The following is a 17,667-nucleotide window of genomic DNA, read 5'->3' on the forward strand; positions in this document are numbered from 1 at the left end:
CTAGTTCGCACTAGCGGGGTAGTGTAGACATACCCTCTGATACGTTGCAGGAGGGGTGGGACGTGGGCAGGGACTGGGGTGTAGTTGGTGGGCTGGGGGAGGGGCTAGCTCAGGAGGAGCTGGGGCCAGGTGAGGGACTGGGACTGGGGGGGCAGGTGGGGAGGGGCTGGGGGCAGAGCGAGGCTCACGGGCCGTGACTCAGGGTTGCTACCTTATATAATATAGATATTTATTTCTGACAAATCCCTTAAATAACCATTATATACAGATACGGGGCTGGGGGGCTCCTGTCACACGGGGGTGGCCACACACACACCTTAGACTGGGGGGGTCTGAGATTGCACAGTTCAGTTTAAGCCCCCCATCCCCCATAGCTGGGGGGCCAGTGGGGAGAAGGGATGGGGCTGAGGTGCATTGGAGAGGGAGAATAAGGGGGGGCTGCTCTCTCCCAGCTCAGAGCAGTCGTGAGAGGTTGGAGTGCGGGGGAGGGGGCTGGTAGGGCTCCCTCTCCCAGCTCAGAGCAGTGGTGAGAGGTTGGAGTGCGGGGGAGGGGGCTGGTAGGGCTCCCTCTCCCAGCTCAGAGCAGTGGTGGGAGGTTGGATTGCGGGGGAGGGGGTTGGCAGGGCTCCCTCTCACAGCTCGGAGCAGCGGTGGGAGGTTGGGGTGCGGGGGAGGGGGCTGGCAGGGCTCCCTCTCACAGCTCAGAGCAGCGGTCCTGCCGGCTGTAGTGGTCGAACTGGCTCTTCCAGTGGCCCATGTAGGCGCTCCAGCGGTGAAACTCCAGCCGCCACTGCCGCTCTGCCTCCTCAATGTTATCTGGGGAGGAAATGGGGGAGGGGAGGTTAGTGACCCTCCAAGATGGGCCTAGAGCCCCCTTCCCAGAATGGCGCCTTCTCCCTGTCCCCGAACTGCTCACCAGCCCATTGGCTAGGCCGTGTCTCCGACCCGCAAGCCTCTGTCCTCTCACCCCTCCGCCCATAGTGCACCCCGCAACCTCCGCTGGAGCCCGTCCCCTCTGGGCGCTGAATCCCTGGGAGCCCTCCCCCATCCTGGAGGCTGGGAATGTAGCCCGGCATCCAGCTAGCGTGGTAGTGTTCATGGCCTCTTCAGCTCAGGTTCCCTTGGCCTGGATGGAGCTCGGATCCTGGCCAGACTCATCCTGAGCTGTTCCGTCCTGGGGGCACGCTCGACCCTGTGCTTGCGTTTTCTTGGCCCTCGGTGTTGCTCTCTCCACCTTGCTCGCTCCGTGCAAGTGGGATATGTCAGGGGCTTCCTAGCACTGTGGCCTGCTCTGTCCTTGGATTCATTACTTCGGTGGGTTGGGACAACCAGCACTGGCAGCCTTCCCTCCAAACTGGCACTGACCAGAGCCGGTCTCCGTCTGAGTGCTCCCCGACTTGAGTTCTGCTCTCCAGAGTCCAGCACCATCAAGCTCTCCCTGGCGACCAGCTGCCGAAACATCCCTATTTCGTGCCCATGCTGCACTTTATGCTTCTGGATGGACAAGCTGCCTCTTCTGGGCTCCTACGGCCGGTGCCTCTCCTGCTCTTCCACGGCCGGTGCCTCTCCTGCGGTCCCACGGTCGATGCCTCTCCTGCGCTCCCACGGCCGGTGCCTCTCCTCAGCTCCCACGGCCGGTGCCCTTCCAGCGCTCCCACGGCCGGTGCCTCTCCTGCGCTCCCACGGCCGGTGCCTCTCCTGCGCTCCCACGGCCGGTGCCTCTCCTCAGCTTCCATGGCCGGTGCCTCTCCTGCGCTCCCACGGCCGGTGCCTCTCCTGCGCTCCCACGGCCGGTGCCCTTCCAGTGCTTCCACGGCCGGTGCCTCTCCTCAGCTCCCACGGCCGGTGCCTCTCCTGCGCTCCCACGGCCGGTGCCTCTCCTCAGCTCCCACGGCCGGTGCCTCTCCTGCGCTCCCACAGCCGGTGCCTCTCCTCAGCTTCCACGGCCGGTGCCTCTCCTGCGCTCCCACGGCCGGTGCCTCTCCTGCGCTCCCACGGCCGGTGCCTCTCCTCAGCTTCCACGGCCGGTGCCTCTCCTGCGCTCCCACGGCCGGTGCCTCTCCTCAGCTTCCACGGCCGGTGCCCTTCCAGCGCTTCCACGGCCGGTGCCTCTCCTGCGCTCCCACGGCCGGTGCCCTTCCAGCGCTTCCACGGCCGGTGCCTCTCCTGCGCTCCCACGGCCGGTGCCCTTCCAGCGCTTCCACGGCCGGTGCCTCTCCTCAGCTCCCACGGCCGGTGCCCTTCCAGCGCTTCCACGGCCGGTGTCTCTCCTGCGCTCCCACGGCCGGTGCCTCTCCTGCGCTCCCACGGCCGGTGTCTCTCCTGCGCTCCCACGGCCGGTGCCTCTCCTGCGCTCCCATGGCTGGTGCCTCTCCTCAGCTTCCACGGCCGGTGCCCTTCCAGCGCTTCCACAGCCGGTGCCCGCAGACTGCAAGACCCGGCCTAAATCCTCACTCCTGGTCCAGCGCGTTTGGCCACAATGGCATTTCCTGCTGCTAGGAGTCAGGTTTTCCAGTGGTGGCTGCTCTCGGCCCTGCTTGGCTCCGTGACTGGGACTGAAGTGGGCACTTTGGATCTGTTGGCCCGATCTCCAGCCTGTCTCAGATAGCTTGCGGCTCGCCCAATCCGCCCGGGGGCTCTGCGGAGTTTTGGGCTGGGCAGGGAACTTGCTATGTTGTAACCCGCCTGCCTATGGGGTGGGAAGCAGGTGTCGGGTCACACTGGAGCCGGCAGGCGCTTGGCAGGGTCCCCCCAGTGTGGGGCGAGCATGGTGCTGGGGCTCGGTGGAGCCCGTGGAATCTAACTGCTTGGGCGCGAGGGGCATGTTGAGGAGACGCTGCCGCGTGTCCGAGACCAGCCCAGCCTGTGTGCCTGCCCCAGGCGTGCCCCTTCTGGCCCAGTGGGGCTGAGCCAGGCTCCCATCAGCTATTTGACACTCAGCGCCACCCAGTGGCCGAACAGTGCCATGCAGTTTAGCTTCTATTACTGAGCCAGGACTCCCAGGCTCTCGCCCAGCTCTGAGAAGGGATTGGGGGCTGGGAGGTTAGAGCAGGGGGCTGGAAGCCAGGACTCCTGGGCTTTCTCTCTCTGGGAGGGGCATGGGGGCTGGAGGGTCAGAGCTGGGGGGATCAGGCTCCTTTTCTGGGGTGGAAGGGCTCAGAGCCAAACGACCCCTCCCTTCATCCTGAATCTGCAAAGCGGTGTCACCCTAGGGACCTGCTCCCCCCTCATGCATCTCGTCTTCCCACCTGAACCGTGTCCTGCTTCTAGTGGGGAAGGGCCCCTGTCTCTACCCCAGGACCCCTCCCCCTGTGCCTCTCATCCCCCCCGACCTTGTGTGTACCTCCTCACTCCAGCCCCCATCTTAGCCCCTCCAACACATTCCCCACAATCCCCTGCTCCCTCCCCACAATCACTTGATAGCGGCTGTGTGTGCATGTGCTGAATCATCAAAGATGCGGACACGACATGCAAAGGGAAACACAGAAAAGTCTTTTATAAATAGCCAGAAACCCCCAGGCAGAGCCATCGGCCGGGCACAGGCAGGTTGGTGGGTGACAGCATCTCCCACCTGGGTGTAGGGGTGTCTGGGTCCCAGGGATCAGGAAAGCCAGTGTGAGTTTGGTGTTCCCCCTCCCTCTGCCTGGCTTGAATCAGTCCCATGCCCCATGCAGAGCTCAGAGCAAGCATGATACAGCAGTCCCCACCTAGAGTCCTCGTGTGCTCACAATGTTGGCATCACACGTGTGTGCACAGGTACTATTACTGTGCAGGCATGCACAGTATTGCTTTGAGCAGTGCTCGTGACTAATGTCAGTGCACGTGTACGCAGTGCTTGTACCATGCATGTCTGTGCACAGGTGCAGTGCATGCAGGGATGCAGTGTGGCTTTGTGCAGTGAGTGTGCACTACCATGGGCAGTGAAGGTGCAGTGATGTGTAAGCATAGGTTTTGTGTCTGGCATACAGTGAGTGTGTAGCATATGCAGTGTGCATGTCCATGCTCATGCCAGTGTGCACATAGTGTTATGTCTTTAGACGCAGTGCAGTAAACACATGCAGTGTACATGAGCTCCGTGTACAGTGTTTATGCAGTGAGGAGGCTGTGCTCATGTGTGTCAGTGTGCAGCAGCCGCACATAGTGTATCTGTGTGCAGGGGCTGTGAATAATGTGCAGTGTGCCCAGTGTAGGTGTGAAGTGAATGGGCAGGCAGAGCGTATCAGTGTGCAGTGTGAACTGCATTTAAGAGAAGTGCATGCGTGCCGCGTGTGTGTGCAGTTATTGGGCCATGTGTCAAGGTGTGCAGTGGGTAAGCACACAGCAGTTCTGACTGAAGGGCACATGTGTTGTGACTGCATGCACACAGGGGTGTACATGTTCAGTAGTTGTGCAGTGCACTGTGCATGCAGTGAGTGTGCAGTGCATGGCAGTGTGCAGTGTGCACGCAGTGGATAGGTGGGTGCATGGTGGGTGTGTCTGCAGTGTGCACATTGTGTCTGTGTGTGCACAGGAGTGCAGATGCACAGTGGTTTTGCAGTGTGTGTCAGTGTGCAGTGTGTGCGTGTGCAGTGTGCACGCATGGGAGGTGTGACTGCAGAGCACACGTGTTGTGTCTGCATGCACACAGGGGTGCAGACATGCCTCGGCTGTGCAGCATGCAACAAAGCTTCTGCCACCCAACCCCCAGCTCCAGTTTTCCCGCCGACGGCCCCGGGGGGCCTAGCAGCAGCAGCAGCGCAGAAGAAGCTGCCAGTCACAGCCAGAGCGTTAAAATCCTGGCCAGGAAATGGCCGGCCCTGGGGCAGGGTGCTGTCCCCATGGCAACAGTTGGGTGCCCTCTTGTGGTCAGGAGTTCCACAGGCCCCAACTGAGTGCCCCAGTGTCTTTTTCAGTGAGTTCTGGCTGGGTGCCCACTAGTGGCCCCCAACTCCCCCAGGCTGAGGCCAGCTCTGCCCTGAGCCAACCCCGGCCCTGGCCAGCCATCTGCATGCAGGATCCGCTCTCAGGGCCGGGGCTGCAGGGCGAGGAGGGGAAGGAGGACAAGGAGGGGCAGAGGGGTTGCGGGGAGCCCCTGTCCCCTGTCAGCGGCAGCGCATGACTCTAGAGGGGAGAAAGAAAAGAGGATGGGGAGTTACACCTGCAGGGCAGGATACCAGACTGGCTAGGGCCATGATTAGGGGGAGGGGAAGTATATTTGGCTTGGCTTGCCTCAGTTTCCCTCTGTGAGCTCCCTGACCACCCCACTCCCATGTCCCCCATCCATCTATCCTTTACCCCACCAGCCAAGGGCTCCCCCATGATGACCCCCTCATGCCCCCCATGCAAGGTCCCCCCCATCAGTCCCTCCCCCCAATGCAGCATGCCCCTCTCCAGCATCTCACCAGTGATGTTGAGTAGCTTGGGCAGGAAGCGGTTCCAGAAGGCGCAGACCTGGGCTCGGAGCCCCTGCCCTACAGCCAGGGGGCGCAGGTTCAGCTGCACGTACTGCTGCTGCTGGGATGTGTAGGGGGGCCAGCGGGCCCCCCGCTCCGATGCTTCATTGGGGTTCCTGCCCAGGAAGAGGACAGAGGGTCACACTTGGCTGGGGCCTCCCAACCCACCCACCTACCTCCCAGTGCAGGCAACCCCCTCTTGGGATCCTCAAACCCATCCACCTATACCCAATGCAGGGACCTCCATCCCCAGACTCCGCTCTCCAGGCCCCCCATCCCCTGGCTGGGGCCCCAGCTGGTGCCCGGTACCCGGTGCGGGCGAAGTTGGCCCAGTAGTGCATGATGCGGCGGCTCAGGGCAGCCTCCTCGGCTGTATAGTTGAGGGTGGGCTCGAGGGGCAGGCCGAAGACGAACTCGATCTCGTAGCCATGGGGGACACCCATCCAGGGGGGCCAGAGCATGTTGGAGGCGCGGTGGTCAAAGAGGTAGGCGTAGACCCGGGCGCCCTGCTCGGCCAGGCGCAGGGCAAAGTGGGTGACAGGGCAGATGACGTTGTGGTCCCCCACGATGTCGTCCATGGCCTCCCGGTTCTTCACCGGGTTGTCCTGGTCCAGCCAGTCGGTGTAGTGCAGCACCACGGCCTCGGCCGCCAGCTCGTTGGCCTGCGGCACCCCCATGCGCACCCCGCCCAGGAAATCCTCCCGGCTGATCAGACTCTCGTTGTCCTTGCTGAAGCCGGGTGCCCCGTAGATCAGGAAGTAGGTGCCCTCATCCCGCACCACGCCCAGCAGCACCTGGGTCTCCCTGGTGGGGCCGGCGCCTGGCAGGGCTTCAGCAGAGAAATCCCCATCTGCCACGGGCACGAAGGAGAAGCGGAAGACGCTTTGGTGTGGCAGCACCTGCCACTCCTGGTCGATCAGCTCCTGGGGCGGTTTGCCCCTCAGGCAGGCCACCAGCTCTGAGTCATTGCCCGGCGGGCAGCCCACCAGCTTGGCTAGCAGCGCAGCCCGGCGCCGGCCCTCCGCCAGTGACACGGTGGCCCAGGGGGCATTGGGCACGCCGCTCTGCAGGATGGCGCGGCGGAAGAGCGGGCGGCTGGCGGGCGACAGCAGGTGCATGCCCACTGAGGCTGCCCCCGCACTCTCCCCAAAGATCGTCACCGCCTTGGGGTTGCCCCCAAAGACATGAATGTTGGTCTGGACCCACTGGAGCGCCAGTCGCTGGTCCAGAAGCCCCATGTTGCCCGGCGCTTCCGGGTTGCCCGAAAGGGCCAGGAACCCGAAGGCGCCAACCCGGTAGTTCATGGAGACCAGCACCAGCTGCTCTGTGTAGGCCAGGTACCGCCCGTCGTAGACGTCCAGTGAGGCAGCCCCGCTGTAGAAGCCCCCGCCGTAGATCCACACCAGCACGGTGGCGTTCTTGGGGCGCGGGGAGGGCACCCACACATTGAGGTAGAGGCAGTCCTCACTCATCTCCCGGTTGGGGTTCCACATCTCTGTGCCGGGGAAGCCGGGGTACAGGGTGTCCACGTACTGGTAGCAGGCGTGACGGTAGGCGCTGGCGTCCAGCACCCCGCTCCAGGCCTTCTTGGGCTCTGGGTGCCGGAAGCGCAGCTTGCCCACGGGTGGCTCGGCATAGGGGATGCCCAGGAAGGCGGAGACGTGGCCGGTGAGCACAGGCACCCGCAAGCCCCGCACCTGCCCTGCCCGGGTGTTGGTGACGAGCTCGTCGGCCCCGGCACAGAGCACCAGGGCGGTGCAGAGCAGGAGGGTGGGCGTGGCTCCGGCCATGGCGTGTCTGCAGGGGGAGCAGAGAGACAGATTTAGGGGGAAGCAGGAGATGCCTCCTTACCCAGCAGCAGCCCCTCACCCGCACCCGTGCACAACCCAGTCAGGATGGCCCCCAGCCGCCTGCCCTGATAAGAGACCCACCAGGGGCCTGACCCCACCCACCAGCCCCAGGCAGCTTATCAACTGCATGCAGGGACTGGGGCCCCAGGAGGGCTGTGAGGGCTAGTGGTTAAAGGGGGCTGGGAGCCAGGACTCCCAGTTCTCCCCTTGGCTCTGGGAGGGGAGAGCTTAGAGCAGGAACCCAGGTATCTGGGAGCAGTTCCTGGAGTGGGGGGGCCCCTGGTGTGGGGTTGAAGCTGCGGTATCCATGGGGCATAACCGGGTGCCCTGCCCTTAACACAACCCCCGCCCCACCTTGACCCATGGTATCGCTGCCCCCGTCCCACCCAGCCCACAACGGCTGATGTGTCCAAGCTGCCCCCTTGGGCCCCAGGAGATCCCTAGCCCAGCCCCCCACAGTTCCGGGACACACATGCCACCCGGAGAATCCAGCCTGGGCCCCCTGGACTGCACATGATGGCCTCCTCCGTGTGCAATGCATGACCTCCGCCGCCGCACATGGCTGTGACACACCCTACCGTCCAGCCCCAAAGTGCCACACACAACTCGTCCACCAACAGAGCCACCCCCAAACACAGCATAGCAGGCAGCACACCTGGTACAGACACAACCACCCAGCAAACAACACACCTCTCACCTCATGCACACAAACACCACACACACACAAAAACACCCAGCAAACTGGGGTACAGACACAACCACCCAGCAAACAACACACCTCTCACCGCATGCACACAAACACCACACACACACACAAAAACACCCAGCAAACTGGGGTACAGACACAACCACCCAGCAAACAACACACCTCTCACCGCATGCACACAAACACCACACACACACACAAAAACACCCAGCAAACTGGGGTACAGACACAACCACCCAGCAAACAACACACCTCTCACCGCATGCACACAAACACCACACACACACAAAAACACCCAGCAAACTGGGGTACAGACACAACCACCCAGCAAACAACATACCTCTCACCGCATGCCCACAAACAACACACCTCTCGCCACACATACACAAAACCACCCAGCACATGCACACCGCACACACACATACACACACACAAAACCGCCCAGCACATTGGGGTATAGACACAACACACAATGCAAACAACACACCTCTCACTGCACGCACACAAAACCACCCAGCACATGCACACCTCACCACAAACACACAACCGCCCAGCACACGCACACACCTCACCTCACACAAAACCACTCAGTACACTGGGGTACACACATAGCCACCCAGCAAACAACACATCTTTCACCACATGCACAAAACCACACAGCATCCTGGCAACCCCACACAACCACCCAGCAGTCCAACACACACACACAACCTGACACAACCTGCTCCAGAGAGTAACACGCCAGCCCACCCATTGCACACTCACATCACACCTGTGCACAATCCCCCCTTCCCAGCCAGCGCCACTGGGCCCCTGCACACGCGCTACCACCTGCCTGGCTCTGAATGCACTTGGCCTTGGACTCTACAGGGCTGGGAAGGGGCAGCCGGAGCCAGTGAGAAACAGGACCTTGATCACAGTGCAAACAGGGTGGCACCAAAATCCTGAGGCTTTGGCAGCGTCTCCTGGGGAAACCGGCTTGTCTGGGCAGCAGGGGCCAAACACAGACACTGAGCCCTGCCTGTGTCCCCCTCCCAACCCGCAGCCCCTGCCAGCCCAGCCCTGCCCGTGCCCCCCTCCCGACCCGCAGCCCCTGCCAGCCCAGCCCTGCCCGTGCCCCCCTCCCGACCCGCAGCCCCTGCCAGCCCAGCCCTGCCCGTGCCCCCCTCCCGACCCGCAGCCCCTGCCAGCCCAGCCCTGCCCGTGCCCCCCTCCCGACCCGCAGCCTCTGCCAGCCCAGCCCTGCCCGTGCCCCCCTCCCGACCCGCAGCCCCTGCCAGCCCAGCCCTGCCCGTGCCCCCCTCCCGACCCGCAGCCCCTGCCAGCCCAGCCCTGCCCGTGCCCCCCTCCCGACCCGCAGCCCCTGCCAGCCCAGCCCTGCCCGTGCCCCTCTCCCGACCCGCAGCCCCTGCCAGCCCAGCCCTGCCCGTGTCCCCCTCCCGACCCGCAGCCCCTGCCAGCCCAGCCCTGCCCGTGCCCCCCTCCCGACCCGCAGCCCCTGCCAGCCCAGCCCTGCCCGTGTCCCCCTCCCGACCCGCAGCCCCTGCCAGCCCAGCCCTGCCCGTGCCCCCCTCCCGACCCGCAGCCCCTGCCAGCCCAGCCCTGCCCGTGCCCCCCTCCCGACCCGCAGCCTCTGCCAGCCCAGCCCTGCCCGTGCCCCCCTCCCGACCCGCAGCCCCTGCCAGCCCAGCCCTGCCCGTGCCCCCCTCCCGACCCGCAGCCCCTGCCAGCCCAGCCCTGCCCGTGCCCCCCTCCCGACCCGCAGCCCCTGCCAGCCCAGCCCTGCCCGTGCCCCTCTCCCGACCCGCAGCCCCTGCCAGCCCAGCCCTGCCCGTGTCCCCCTCCCGACCCGCAGCCCCTGCCAGCCCAGCCCTGCCCGTGCCCCCCTCCCGACCCGCAGCCCCTGCCAGCCCAGCCCTGCCCGTGTCCCCCTCCCGACCCGCAGCCCCTGCCAGCCCAGCCCTGCCCGTGCCCCCCTCCCGACCCGCAGCCCCTGCCAGCCCAGCCCTGCCCGTGCCCCGCTCCCGACCCGCAGCCCCTGCCAGCCCAGCCCTGCCCGTGCCCCCCTCCCGACCCGCAGCCCCTGCCAGCCCAGCCCTGCCCGTGCCCCCCTCCCGACCTGCAGCCCCTGCCAGCCCAGCCCTGCCCGTGTCCCCCTCCCGACCTGCAGCCCCTGCCAGCCCAGCCCTGCCCGTGCCCCCCTCCCGACCCGCAGCCCCTGCCAGCCCAGCCCTGCCCGTGCCCCCCTCCCGACCTGCAGCCCCTGCCAGCCCAGCCCTGGGCTCCCCCAGCCCTGATTGTGCTCCCCTGGCATCCGAGGCAGGGATGCGAAAGGTTACCAGTTAAGGTTAACCTTCATGGGTGATGCTTACTGGTTCTGGTTAAGCTGTAGGGGCTGAAGCAGTTCCCCGCCTGCCCCCCATTTAACTGGTTAACCAATTAAAAGGGATTTTACATCCTTAACCCTAGGCCTGACTGGGTCAGAGAGAGGGTGTCTAGACTGCATCCCTCTGTTGGCAGAGGGATGCAGATTAGGCAGGTCGACATTGCAAACGAGTTAGGGATTTAAATATCCTGTGCCTAATTTGCATAAAAATGGCCGCTGCGTTTTGCCGACTCAGCACTTTGTCGGCAAAAAGTCCCAGTCTAGAGGGGGATCTGTGGAGAAAGAAAGCCTTTTTCGACAGATCCCTTATGCCTCCTGCAAGGAGGTTTACAGGATCTGTTGCAAAAGGCTTTCTTTCTCAACAGATCCCACTCTAGACTGCCACTTTTTGCTGACAAAGTACTGAGTCAGCAAAACGTGGCAGCCATTTTTATGCAAATTAGGCACGGGATAGTTAAATCCCTGCCTCGTTTGCAATGTCAACCTGCCTAATCTGCATCCCTCTGCCGACAATCTAGACATACCCTAATAGTCCATCTAGCCCAAAATCCCATCTGCTGCCAGGGCCAGGTGCCCCAGGACGAATGAACAGCACAGGGCAACAATCATGTGATCCATCCCCTGCTGCCCACGCCCAGCTCCTGCCGGTCAGGGACACCTCGCATATGGGCTGCATCTCTGGTCATTTTGGCTAGCAGCTATTGCAGGACCTAGCCTCATTTAACTCAGCGAATTGTCTCTGGAGCCCTGTTAGACTTTTAACCTCAACATCCTGTGGCAAGGAGTTCCACAAGTGAACGGGATGCTATGTGACAAAGCACTTCCTCATCATTTCAAATCTGCAGCCTCCTAATTGCACTCATTTTTGTGTAGGCAGGGTTTGAGACATGGGCAACCAATGCATTTATTCAGAGGCAATACAATATTTTCTGTCATGTTACCTTTCCTAACCATGCCCATGTCTGTTCACCTTTTCAGTTGCTGCTGCACACTGAGTGGATGTTTTCAGAGAACTATCCACAATGACGCCAAGATCTCTCCCTTTTGAGGCATAACAGCTAATTTAGTCCCCATCATTTTATATGTATAGTTGGATTTATGTTTTCCAATGTGTATTACTTTACATTTATCAACATTAAATTTCATTAGCCATTTTGTTCCCCAGTCGCTTAGTTGTGTGAGATTATTTTGAAGCTCTTCACGGTCTGCTTCGGTCTTAACTATCCTGAGCAGTTTAGTATCAGCTGCAAATTTTGTTTATCCCTTTCTCTAGGTCATTTATGAATATGTTGAACAGGCTTGGTCCTAGTACAGACACCTGCAGGACACCACTTGTTACCTCTCTCCATTCTGAAAATAACCATTTATTCCTGCCCTGTTTCCCTATCTTTTAACCAGTTATCAACCTATGGGAGGCCCTTCTCTCTTATCCCATGACAAGTCACTTTGCTTAAGAGCCTTTGGTGAGGGACCTTGGCAAAGGCTTTCTGGAAAGCTAAAATACATTGTAGCCACTGGATCCCCCTTGTCCACATGCTTGTTGACCCCCTCAAAGTACTCTAGTAGACTGGAGAGGCCTGATTTCCCTTTACAGAATCCACATTGACGTTTTCCCAACTAACCGGGTCCCTCGCTGTGTCAGACAATTCTGTTCTTTGCTGGTGTTTTGGCCAGTTTGCCCGGTACTGAAGCCAGACATACTGGCTCGAAATTGCCAGGATCACCTCTAAAGCCCTTTGAAAAAAATCGGCATCTCACCCCCAGGGTACGTCTGCACAGCAGTGTTATTTCAGAATAACAGAGTCTGCATCTACACAACAAGCAGTTATTTTGCCACCTCAAAATACTGTCGAGCTGGAGGACTTCTTACTCTAACTCCTGTGACCCTCATGGCATGAGGAGTGAGGGAAGTCAGAGGAAGAGTGCTCTATCCAAACTTCCTGCTCCTAGTTGTCTGGCCCAGAGGGTGTTAGCTGGTAGGTTACAGGACATAGCTCTGTAATTTCCTGAGCTGTTTCATCCCAGCTGGGCGAAGTGACGTATCAAATCTTCTGCTGACACCAGATCTCTGTGGATCAACCCGGGATGGGGCAATCCGCACAGACCGGTACAAAGAAATTCATTTAGCTTTGCTGCCATGGCCTTGTTTTCCCAGAGTGTTCCCTCTGCCAGCCCTGCCGGCTGCCCATGGACCCACAGCTGCTTTGCTGCTGTTCGCCGGCTGTGCCTCCCACTCTTCCCACCTGGCCTCCTTGCCGAGCTCAGAGCCGTGGCCTGGGTCCGGTGCAGTTTGAGTGCCCATTTGTGGCACTGAGCCACAGGGGGCGGCGTGCAGGTGCAGCCTGGCTCGGGGCCTTGTAGAGGTTCCCCCGCTGCTCACAGGCTCAGCACTAACCTGTCCATCCTCCAAAGTGCTGCTGGAGGGTGGGGGAGAGGGACAGAGCCGACCTCAGGCAAAGGAACCATCTTGCCTCACCAGGTCTGTCCTCATCAGCGGCAACCACCAGCTCCCACCTTCAAGGGCGAGGACTGGCCGACCCCAAAAATGAAGGGAAATGATTGGGCAGGAGCCCAGGCTGCGAGGGGCTCCCAGCAGGGGGCACCATGGGACAGGAGCCCAGGCTGCGAGGGGCTCCCAGCAGGGGGCACCATGGGACAGGAGCCCAGGCTGCGAGGGGCTCCCAGCAGGGGGCACCATGGGGCAGGAGCCCAGGCTGCGAGGGGCTCCCAGCAGGGGGCACCATGGGACAGGAGCCCAGGCTGCGAGGGGCTCCCAGCAGGGGGCACCATGGGACAGGAGCCCAGGCTGCGAGGGGCTCCCAGCAGGGGGCACCATGGGGCAGGAGCCCAGGCTGCGAGGAGCTCCCAGCAGGGGGCACCATGGGGCAGGAGCCCAGGCTGCGAGGGGCTCCCAGCAGGGGGCACCATGGGACAGGAGCCCAGGCTGCGAGGGGCTCCCAGCAGGGGGCACCATGGGGCAGGAGCCCAGGCTGCGAGGGGCTCCCAGCAGGGGGCACCATGGGGCAGGAGCCCAGACTGCGAGGGGCTCCCAGCAGGGGGCACCATGGGGCAGGAGCCCAGGCTGCGAGGAGCTCCCAGCAGGGGCCACCATGGGACAGGAGCCCAGGCTGCGAGGGGCTCCCAGCAGGGGGCACCATGGGGCAGGAGCCCAGGCTGCGAGGGGCTCCCAGCAGGGGGCACCATGGGGCAGGAGCCCAGGCTGCGAGGGGCTCCCAGCAGGGGGCACCATGGGGCAGGAGCCCAGGCTGCGAGGGGCTCCCAGCAGGGACGCTGTGGTAGCTCTCAGCAGGATGGCCACGGGGCAGCAAGCCCAACAATGGGGGTTCCCAGCAGGGATGCTATGGGGTAGGACACTGGCTGTGGAGGGCTCCTATCAGGGGCACTGTGGGGCAGGAGCCTTGGCTCTGGGGGCAGGGCTGCCAGCAGAGGGTGCTGTGGGAGAGCTAGTATTTTGCTAGACTGGGCCCCACGTGTTGCCGGGGGTATTGCCGGGGGCCCTGCAGCTGGGTTTGAAGGGGAGATGAAGGAGAGGGTGGGGGATGGGTGCTACCCACCCGGAAGGGACCTGAGCCAGCCCCCCCCCCCACTGTCGGGGAGCAGCTGCGCTTAAGGCAGGCGCCAACCCAGCTGTTAGTGCCCAAAATACCCCGGACGGAAATTCCCAGGCGCTCACTTGGAAGCTGACGTGTGTGTGTGTGTGGGGGGGAGGGTATCGTGCTAGGGCATGGACCTGGGGGACCCTCTGCTCCATATCTAAAGGGAAAGGGGAGCCTAGGAGGGGAGGTGGAGGCCCCCAATGTCTCTGCACAGGCCTGTGTGAGGTGGGGAAGGGCGGTTTGGGGAGGGAGTGCTGGAGATCCTGTGGCACCCCCTGGCCCAGACACAGAGGGACAATCTGGGGTTCGGGGCATTGGGCTCCCCTTTCAGAGGCAGGATGGGGTCATCGTCAGCCCCCCTCCCGCCCCATCTGCTTTGTCCATTGCCGAGCTGGGGAGCCATGGGGCCGGAACTGACGCCTGCTGCGGGGGCACTGGAAACCCAACCCCCGCTCCCCGACTTGGCAGGCAGTGGCTTCCGAGTGCCGGAGCCGCGCCCTGGCTCCTGTAACCAGACTCCCTCCAACAACCTCCTCTTGGCCCGGGTAACCAGACCCTCCCAGGCCTTCCCCCCGGCCCTGGCCCCTGTAACCAGAGCCCCCAACCCAGCTGGGGCGATCAGAGACAGGCCATGAATTTAGGGACCAACAGCCAGGCAGGAACACCCCACCACTTGCTCCCATCCCTCAATGGAGGCTGGGGCCAAAAACCTCCAATAGCCCCTGGGGGCAGCTCAGGAGAGAAGTGGTCTCGTGGAACATGAGATCCCATCATGAGCAACGCACATGTATGGACCCCCTATATGGAACACACACATGCATGGTCATGCACACGTAATGGGCACATGTGCACAAACATACCAGGCATGGAATGCAAGTATGCAGCACACACACCAGGCATAGGCATATATATGTGCAAACACATGGTGCAGAACACACACGTGACACACACAAGAGGTGTGGAATATGTACCAGGTGTGGAACACACGTGTGCAACACACATGGTGCAGAACACACATGTGACACACACAACAGGTGTGGAATACATACCAGGTGTGGAACACACATGTGCAACACCCCCCAAGCATGAAACACCTCCCCATGCATGGCACATATTCAAATGTATGGGCACATACCCCATCTGCACTCCTACTGTGCATGGATCACAGTGCGGTCACACGCACGCACATGATCTCTCTGCCCGAGGAGGCTCTTGGGGGTCTCTAGAATAGCCAGCCCCACACCCCAGTCTCATGCCGGGAGAATCCCAGCCCCACCCCCTGCTCCCACGTGTTCATGGCTGTTAATAAACACAGCCCGTGTCTCCACAGGCACCAACTTGGGGAGCACGGGCCTCAGGATGCAGATTCCCCCCATGTCCTTCTCTTGCCCTTCCTGTGCCCTCACCTGCCTGACTCCCTCCTTCAACCCCGTCTGGCCAGCACTCCACAGTCTGGGCCCTGCCTCAGTGTCTCGCTTATTTCCCTGTGCGCATGCATGGATGTGTGCATGTGTGGGAGGGGGCATGGTGTGTGTGTGGGGGGGTGTCTCACCCCAATGGTGGGGCAATTTGCCAGCTACTCCCTTACCCCTTCCTCTGTCCTCCCCTCCTGTGCCCTCAGCCCCCCAGTCTTGTACCCCACCATTTCTCTCCCTCTTCTGCCACAAAGCCCCGGGCACTCTGGCTCCCTCTGCACCATTCTCTGCCCTCACCCCTAAGCCCTGTACTCACCTTCCGAGTCACACTCCTTCTGCTCCCCAGCACTGTGTCCCCCCCAAACCAATCATCTACCCCCAAACTCCCAGCCTTCTTTTCTCCCTGATGCACCCAGTCATGTGCCTGCTGGCTTCCCTCTTTCTGACTCCACCTCTCTTCTGTATGCAGCCCATCAAGATTTGGGTGCTGCCGGATCTTGCAGCACCCGGATCTCAGAGCTCCCCGCACGTCTGTAAGGGACCCCCCTGAGCCAGACAACCCCTCCCCACAGAACCCTACAACTCCGCAGGCCCTTCCCTGTCACCTGCCTTACCTTTGCTGGAACAGCCCACCTGCCAGTGCCCAGATCCCAGCCTCATAAAGGGAGCCCATGCCATGGCTCCAGCCCAGAAAGGGAGAACCTCTGGCACCCAGACATACTGCAATGGGTAGGGCCCAAGCCAGGGAACCTCCCGCTAACACTGTACCCTGTCTGGAGGGCTCAGCCCTGGGGCATGGGAGGAAAGGGGGGAAGTGGGATGTGACTGGCAAGATGGAGAAACACAGGGTATGTCTACACTACCACCCTAGTTCGAACTAGGGTGGTAGTGTAGACATACCCACAGAGTGTGTGTGTGGGGATCGATAGATAGAGGGTGTGGGGAATGGATGGGTAACCAGTTGGGTGTGCACAGGGATGGATGGACAGGTGGAAAACAGGGTTACAGAGGGGTGTGCAGAGGAATGGACAGGTGACAGAAGACAAGGGCTACGTCTACACTGGCCCCTTTTTCGGAAGGGGCATGCTAATTTTGAAAGTGGGAATAGGGAAATCCGCGGGGGATATTTAAATATCCCCCGCGGATTTAAATAAACATGGCCGCCGCTTTTTTCCGGCTTGAGGAAAAGCCGGAAAAAAAGCGTCTAGACTGGCCCGATCCTCCGGAATAAAGCCCTATTCCGGAGGATCTCTTATTCCTACTTCAAAGTAGGAATAAGAGATCCTCCGGAATAGGGCTTTATTCCGGAGGATCGGGCCAGTCTAGACGCTTTTTTTCCGGCTTTTCCCCAAGCCGGAAAAAAAGCGGCGGACATGTTTATTTAAATCCGCGGGGGATATTTAAATCCCCCACGGATTTCCCTATTCCCACTTTCAAAATTAGCATGCCCCTTCCGAAAAAGGGGCCAGTGTAGACGTAGCCAAGGTGTCAAAGGAGTGTACACAGGGATAAACAGGCAGTAGACAGGGCTACAGGGATGGACGGGTGGCAGAAGACAAGGTGAAAGGAGGGTGTGCACAGAGATGGATGGGCAGCAGTCAGGGTGACAGGGGTGTGTGTATAGGGATGGACGGGCAGCGGCAGATAGAATGACTGAGGGGGTGTGCAAAGGGCTGGACACGCAGCAGACAGGATAATAGAGGGGTGTGCACAGAGATGGACACATGGTAGACAGGGCGACAGGGATTTGTGCACAGGGATGGATGGGTGCAGAGAGGGTGACAGAGAGGTGTGCACAGGGATGGACACGTGGTAGACTGGGTGACAGGGATTTGTGCACAGGGATGAACAGGTGCAGAGAGGATGACAGAAGGGTGTGCACAGGGATGGACGGCTGCAGACAGGGTGACAGAGGTGTGCAAAGGGATGGATGGGCAGCAGACAGTGACAGAGGGGTGTGTACAGAAATGGACAGGCAGTGGCAGACAGGTTGATGGTAGGATGTGCACAAGAATGGCAGGGCAGCAGACAGGATGACAGAGGGATGTACACAGAAATGGATGGGCAGTGGTAGACAGGGTGACAGAGGGTTATGCCCGGGGATGGATGGGTGCAGACAGGAATGAATAGGTGGCAGACAGGGTAACAGGGGTGTGCAAAGGGATGGATGGGCAGCAGACAGAGTGACAGAGAGATGAGTACAGAGACAGACAGGAAGCTGCACACAGGGTGACAGAGAGGTTTACACAGGGATGGATGGG

General features: G+C 61.3%; 1 protein-coding gene across 2 annotated transcripts in view; it reads right to left on the reverse strand.

The window, feature by feature from the left end:
- Window positions 1-17,667, reverse strand: part of ACHE (acetylcholinesterase (Yt blood group)) — a 28,734-nt gene continuing 11,067 nt past the window's right edge. For both annotated transcript variants that reach the window (XM_014570129.4, XM_089772437.1), the window contains exons 2-4: window positions 5,742-7,229; window positions 5,382-5,548; window positions 1-816 (exon numbers count right to left, since the gene is read on the reverse strand). In XM_014570129.4, the coding sequence (XP_014425615.2) occupies window positions 695-816; window positions 5,382-5,548; window positions 5,742-7,222 (1,770 nt within the window). In that variant the 5' untranslated portion in view covers window positions 7,223-7,229 and the 3' untranslated portion in view covers window positions 1-694. The remainder of the gene's footprint in view (window positions 817-5,381; window positions 5,549-5,741; window positions 7,230-17,667) is intronic.

The sequence above is a fragment of the Pelodiscus sinensis genome, chromosome 22 (genome assembly GCF_052426305.1).
Source record: "Pelodiscus sinensis isolate ZL-2025 chromosome 22, ASM5242630v1, whole genome shotgun sequence".
Lineage (NCBI taxonomy): Eukaryota > Metazoa > Chordata > Testudines > Trionychidae > Pelodiscus > Pelodiscus sinensis.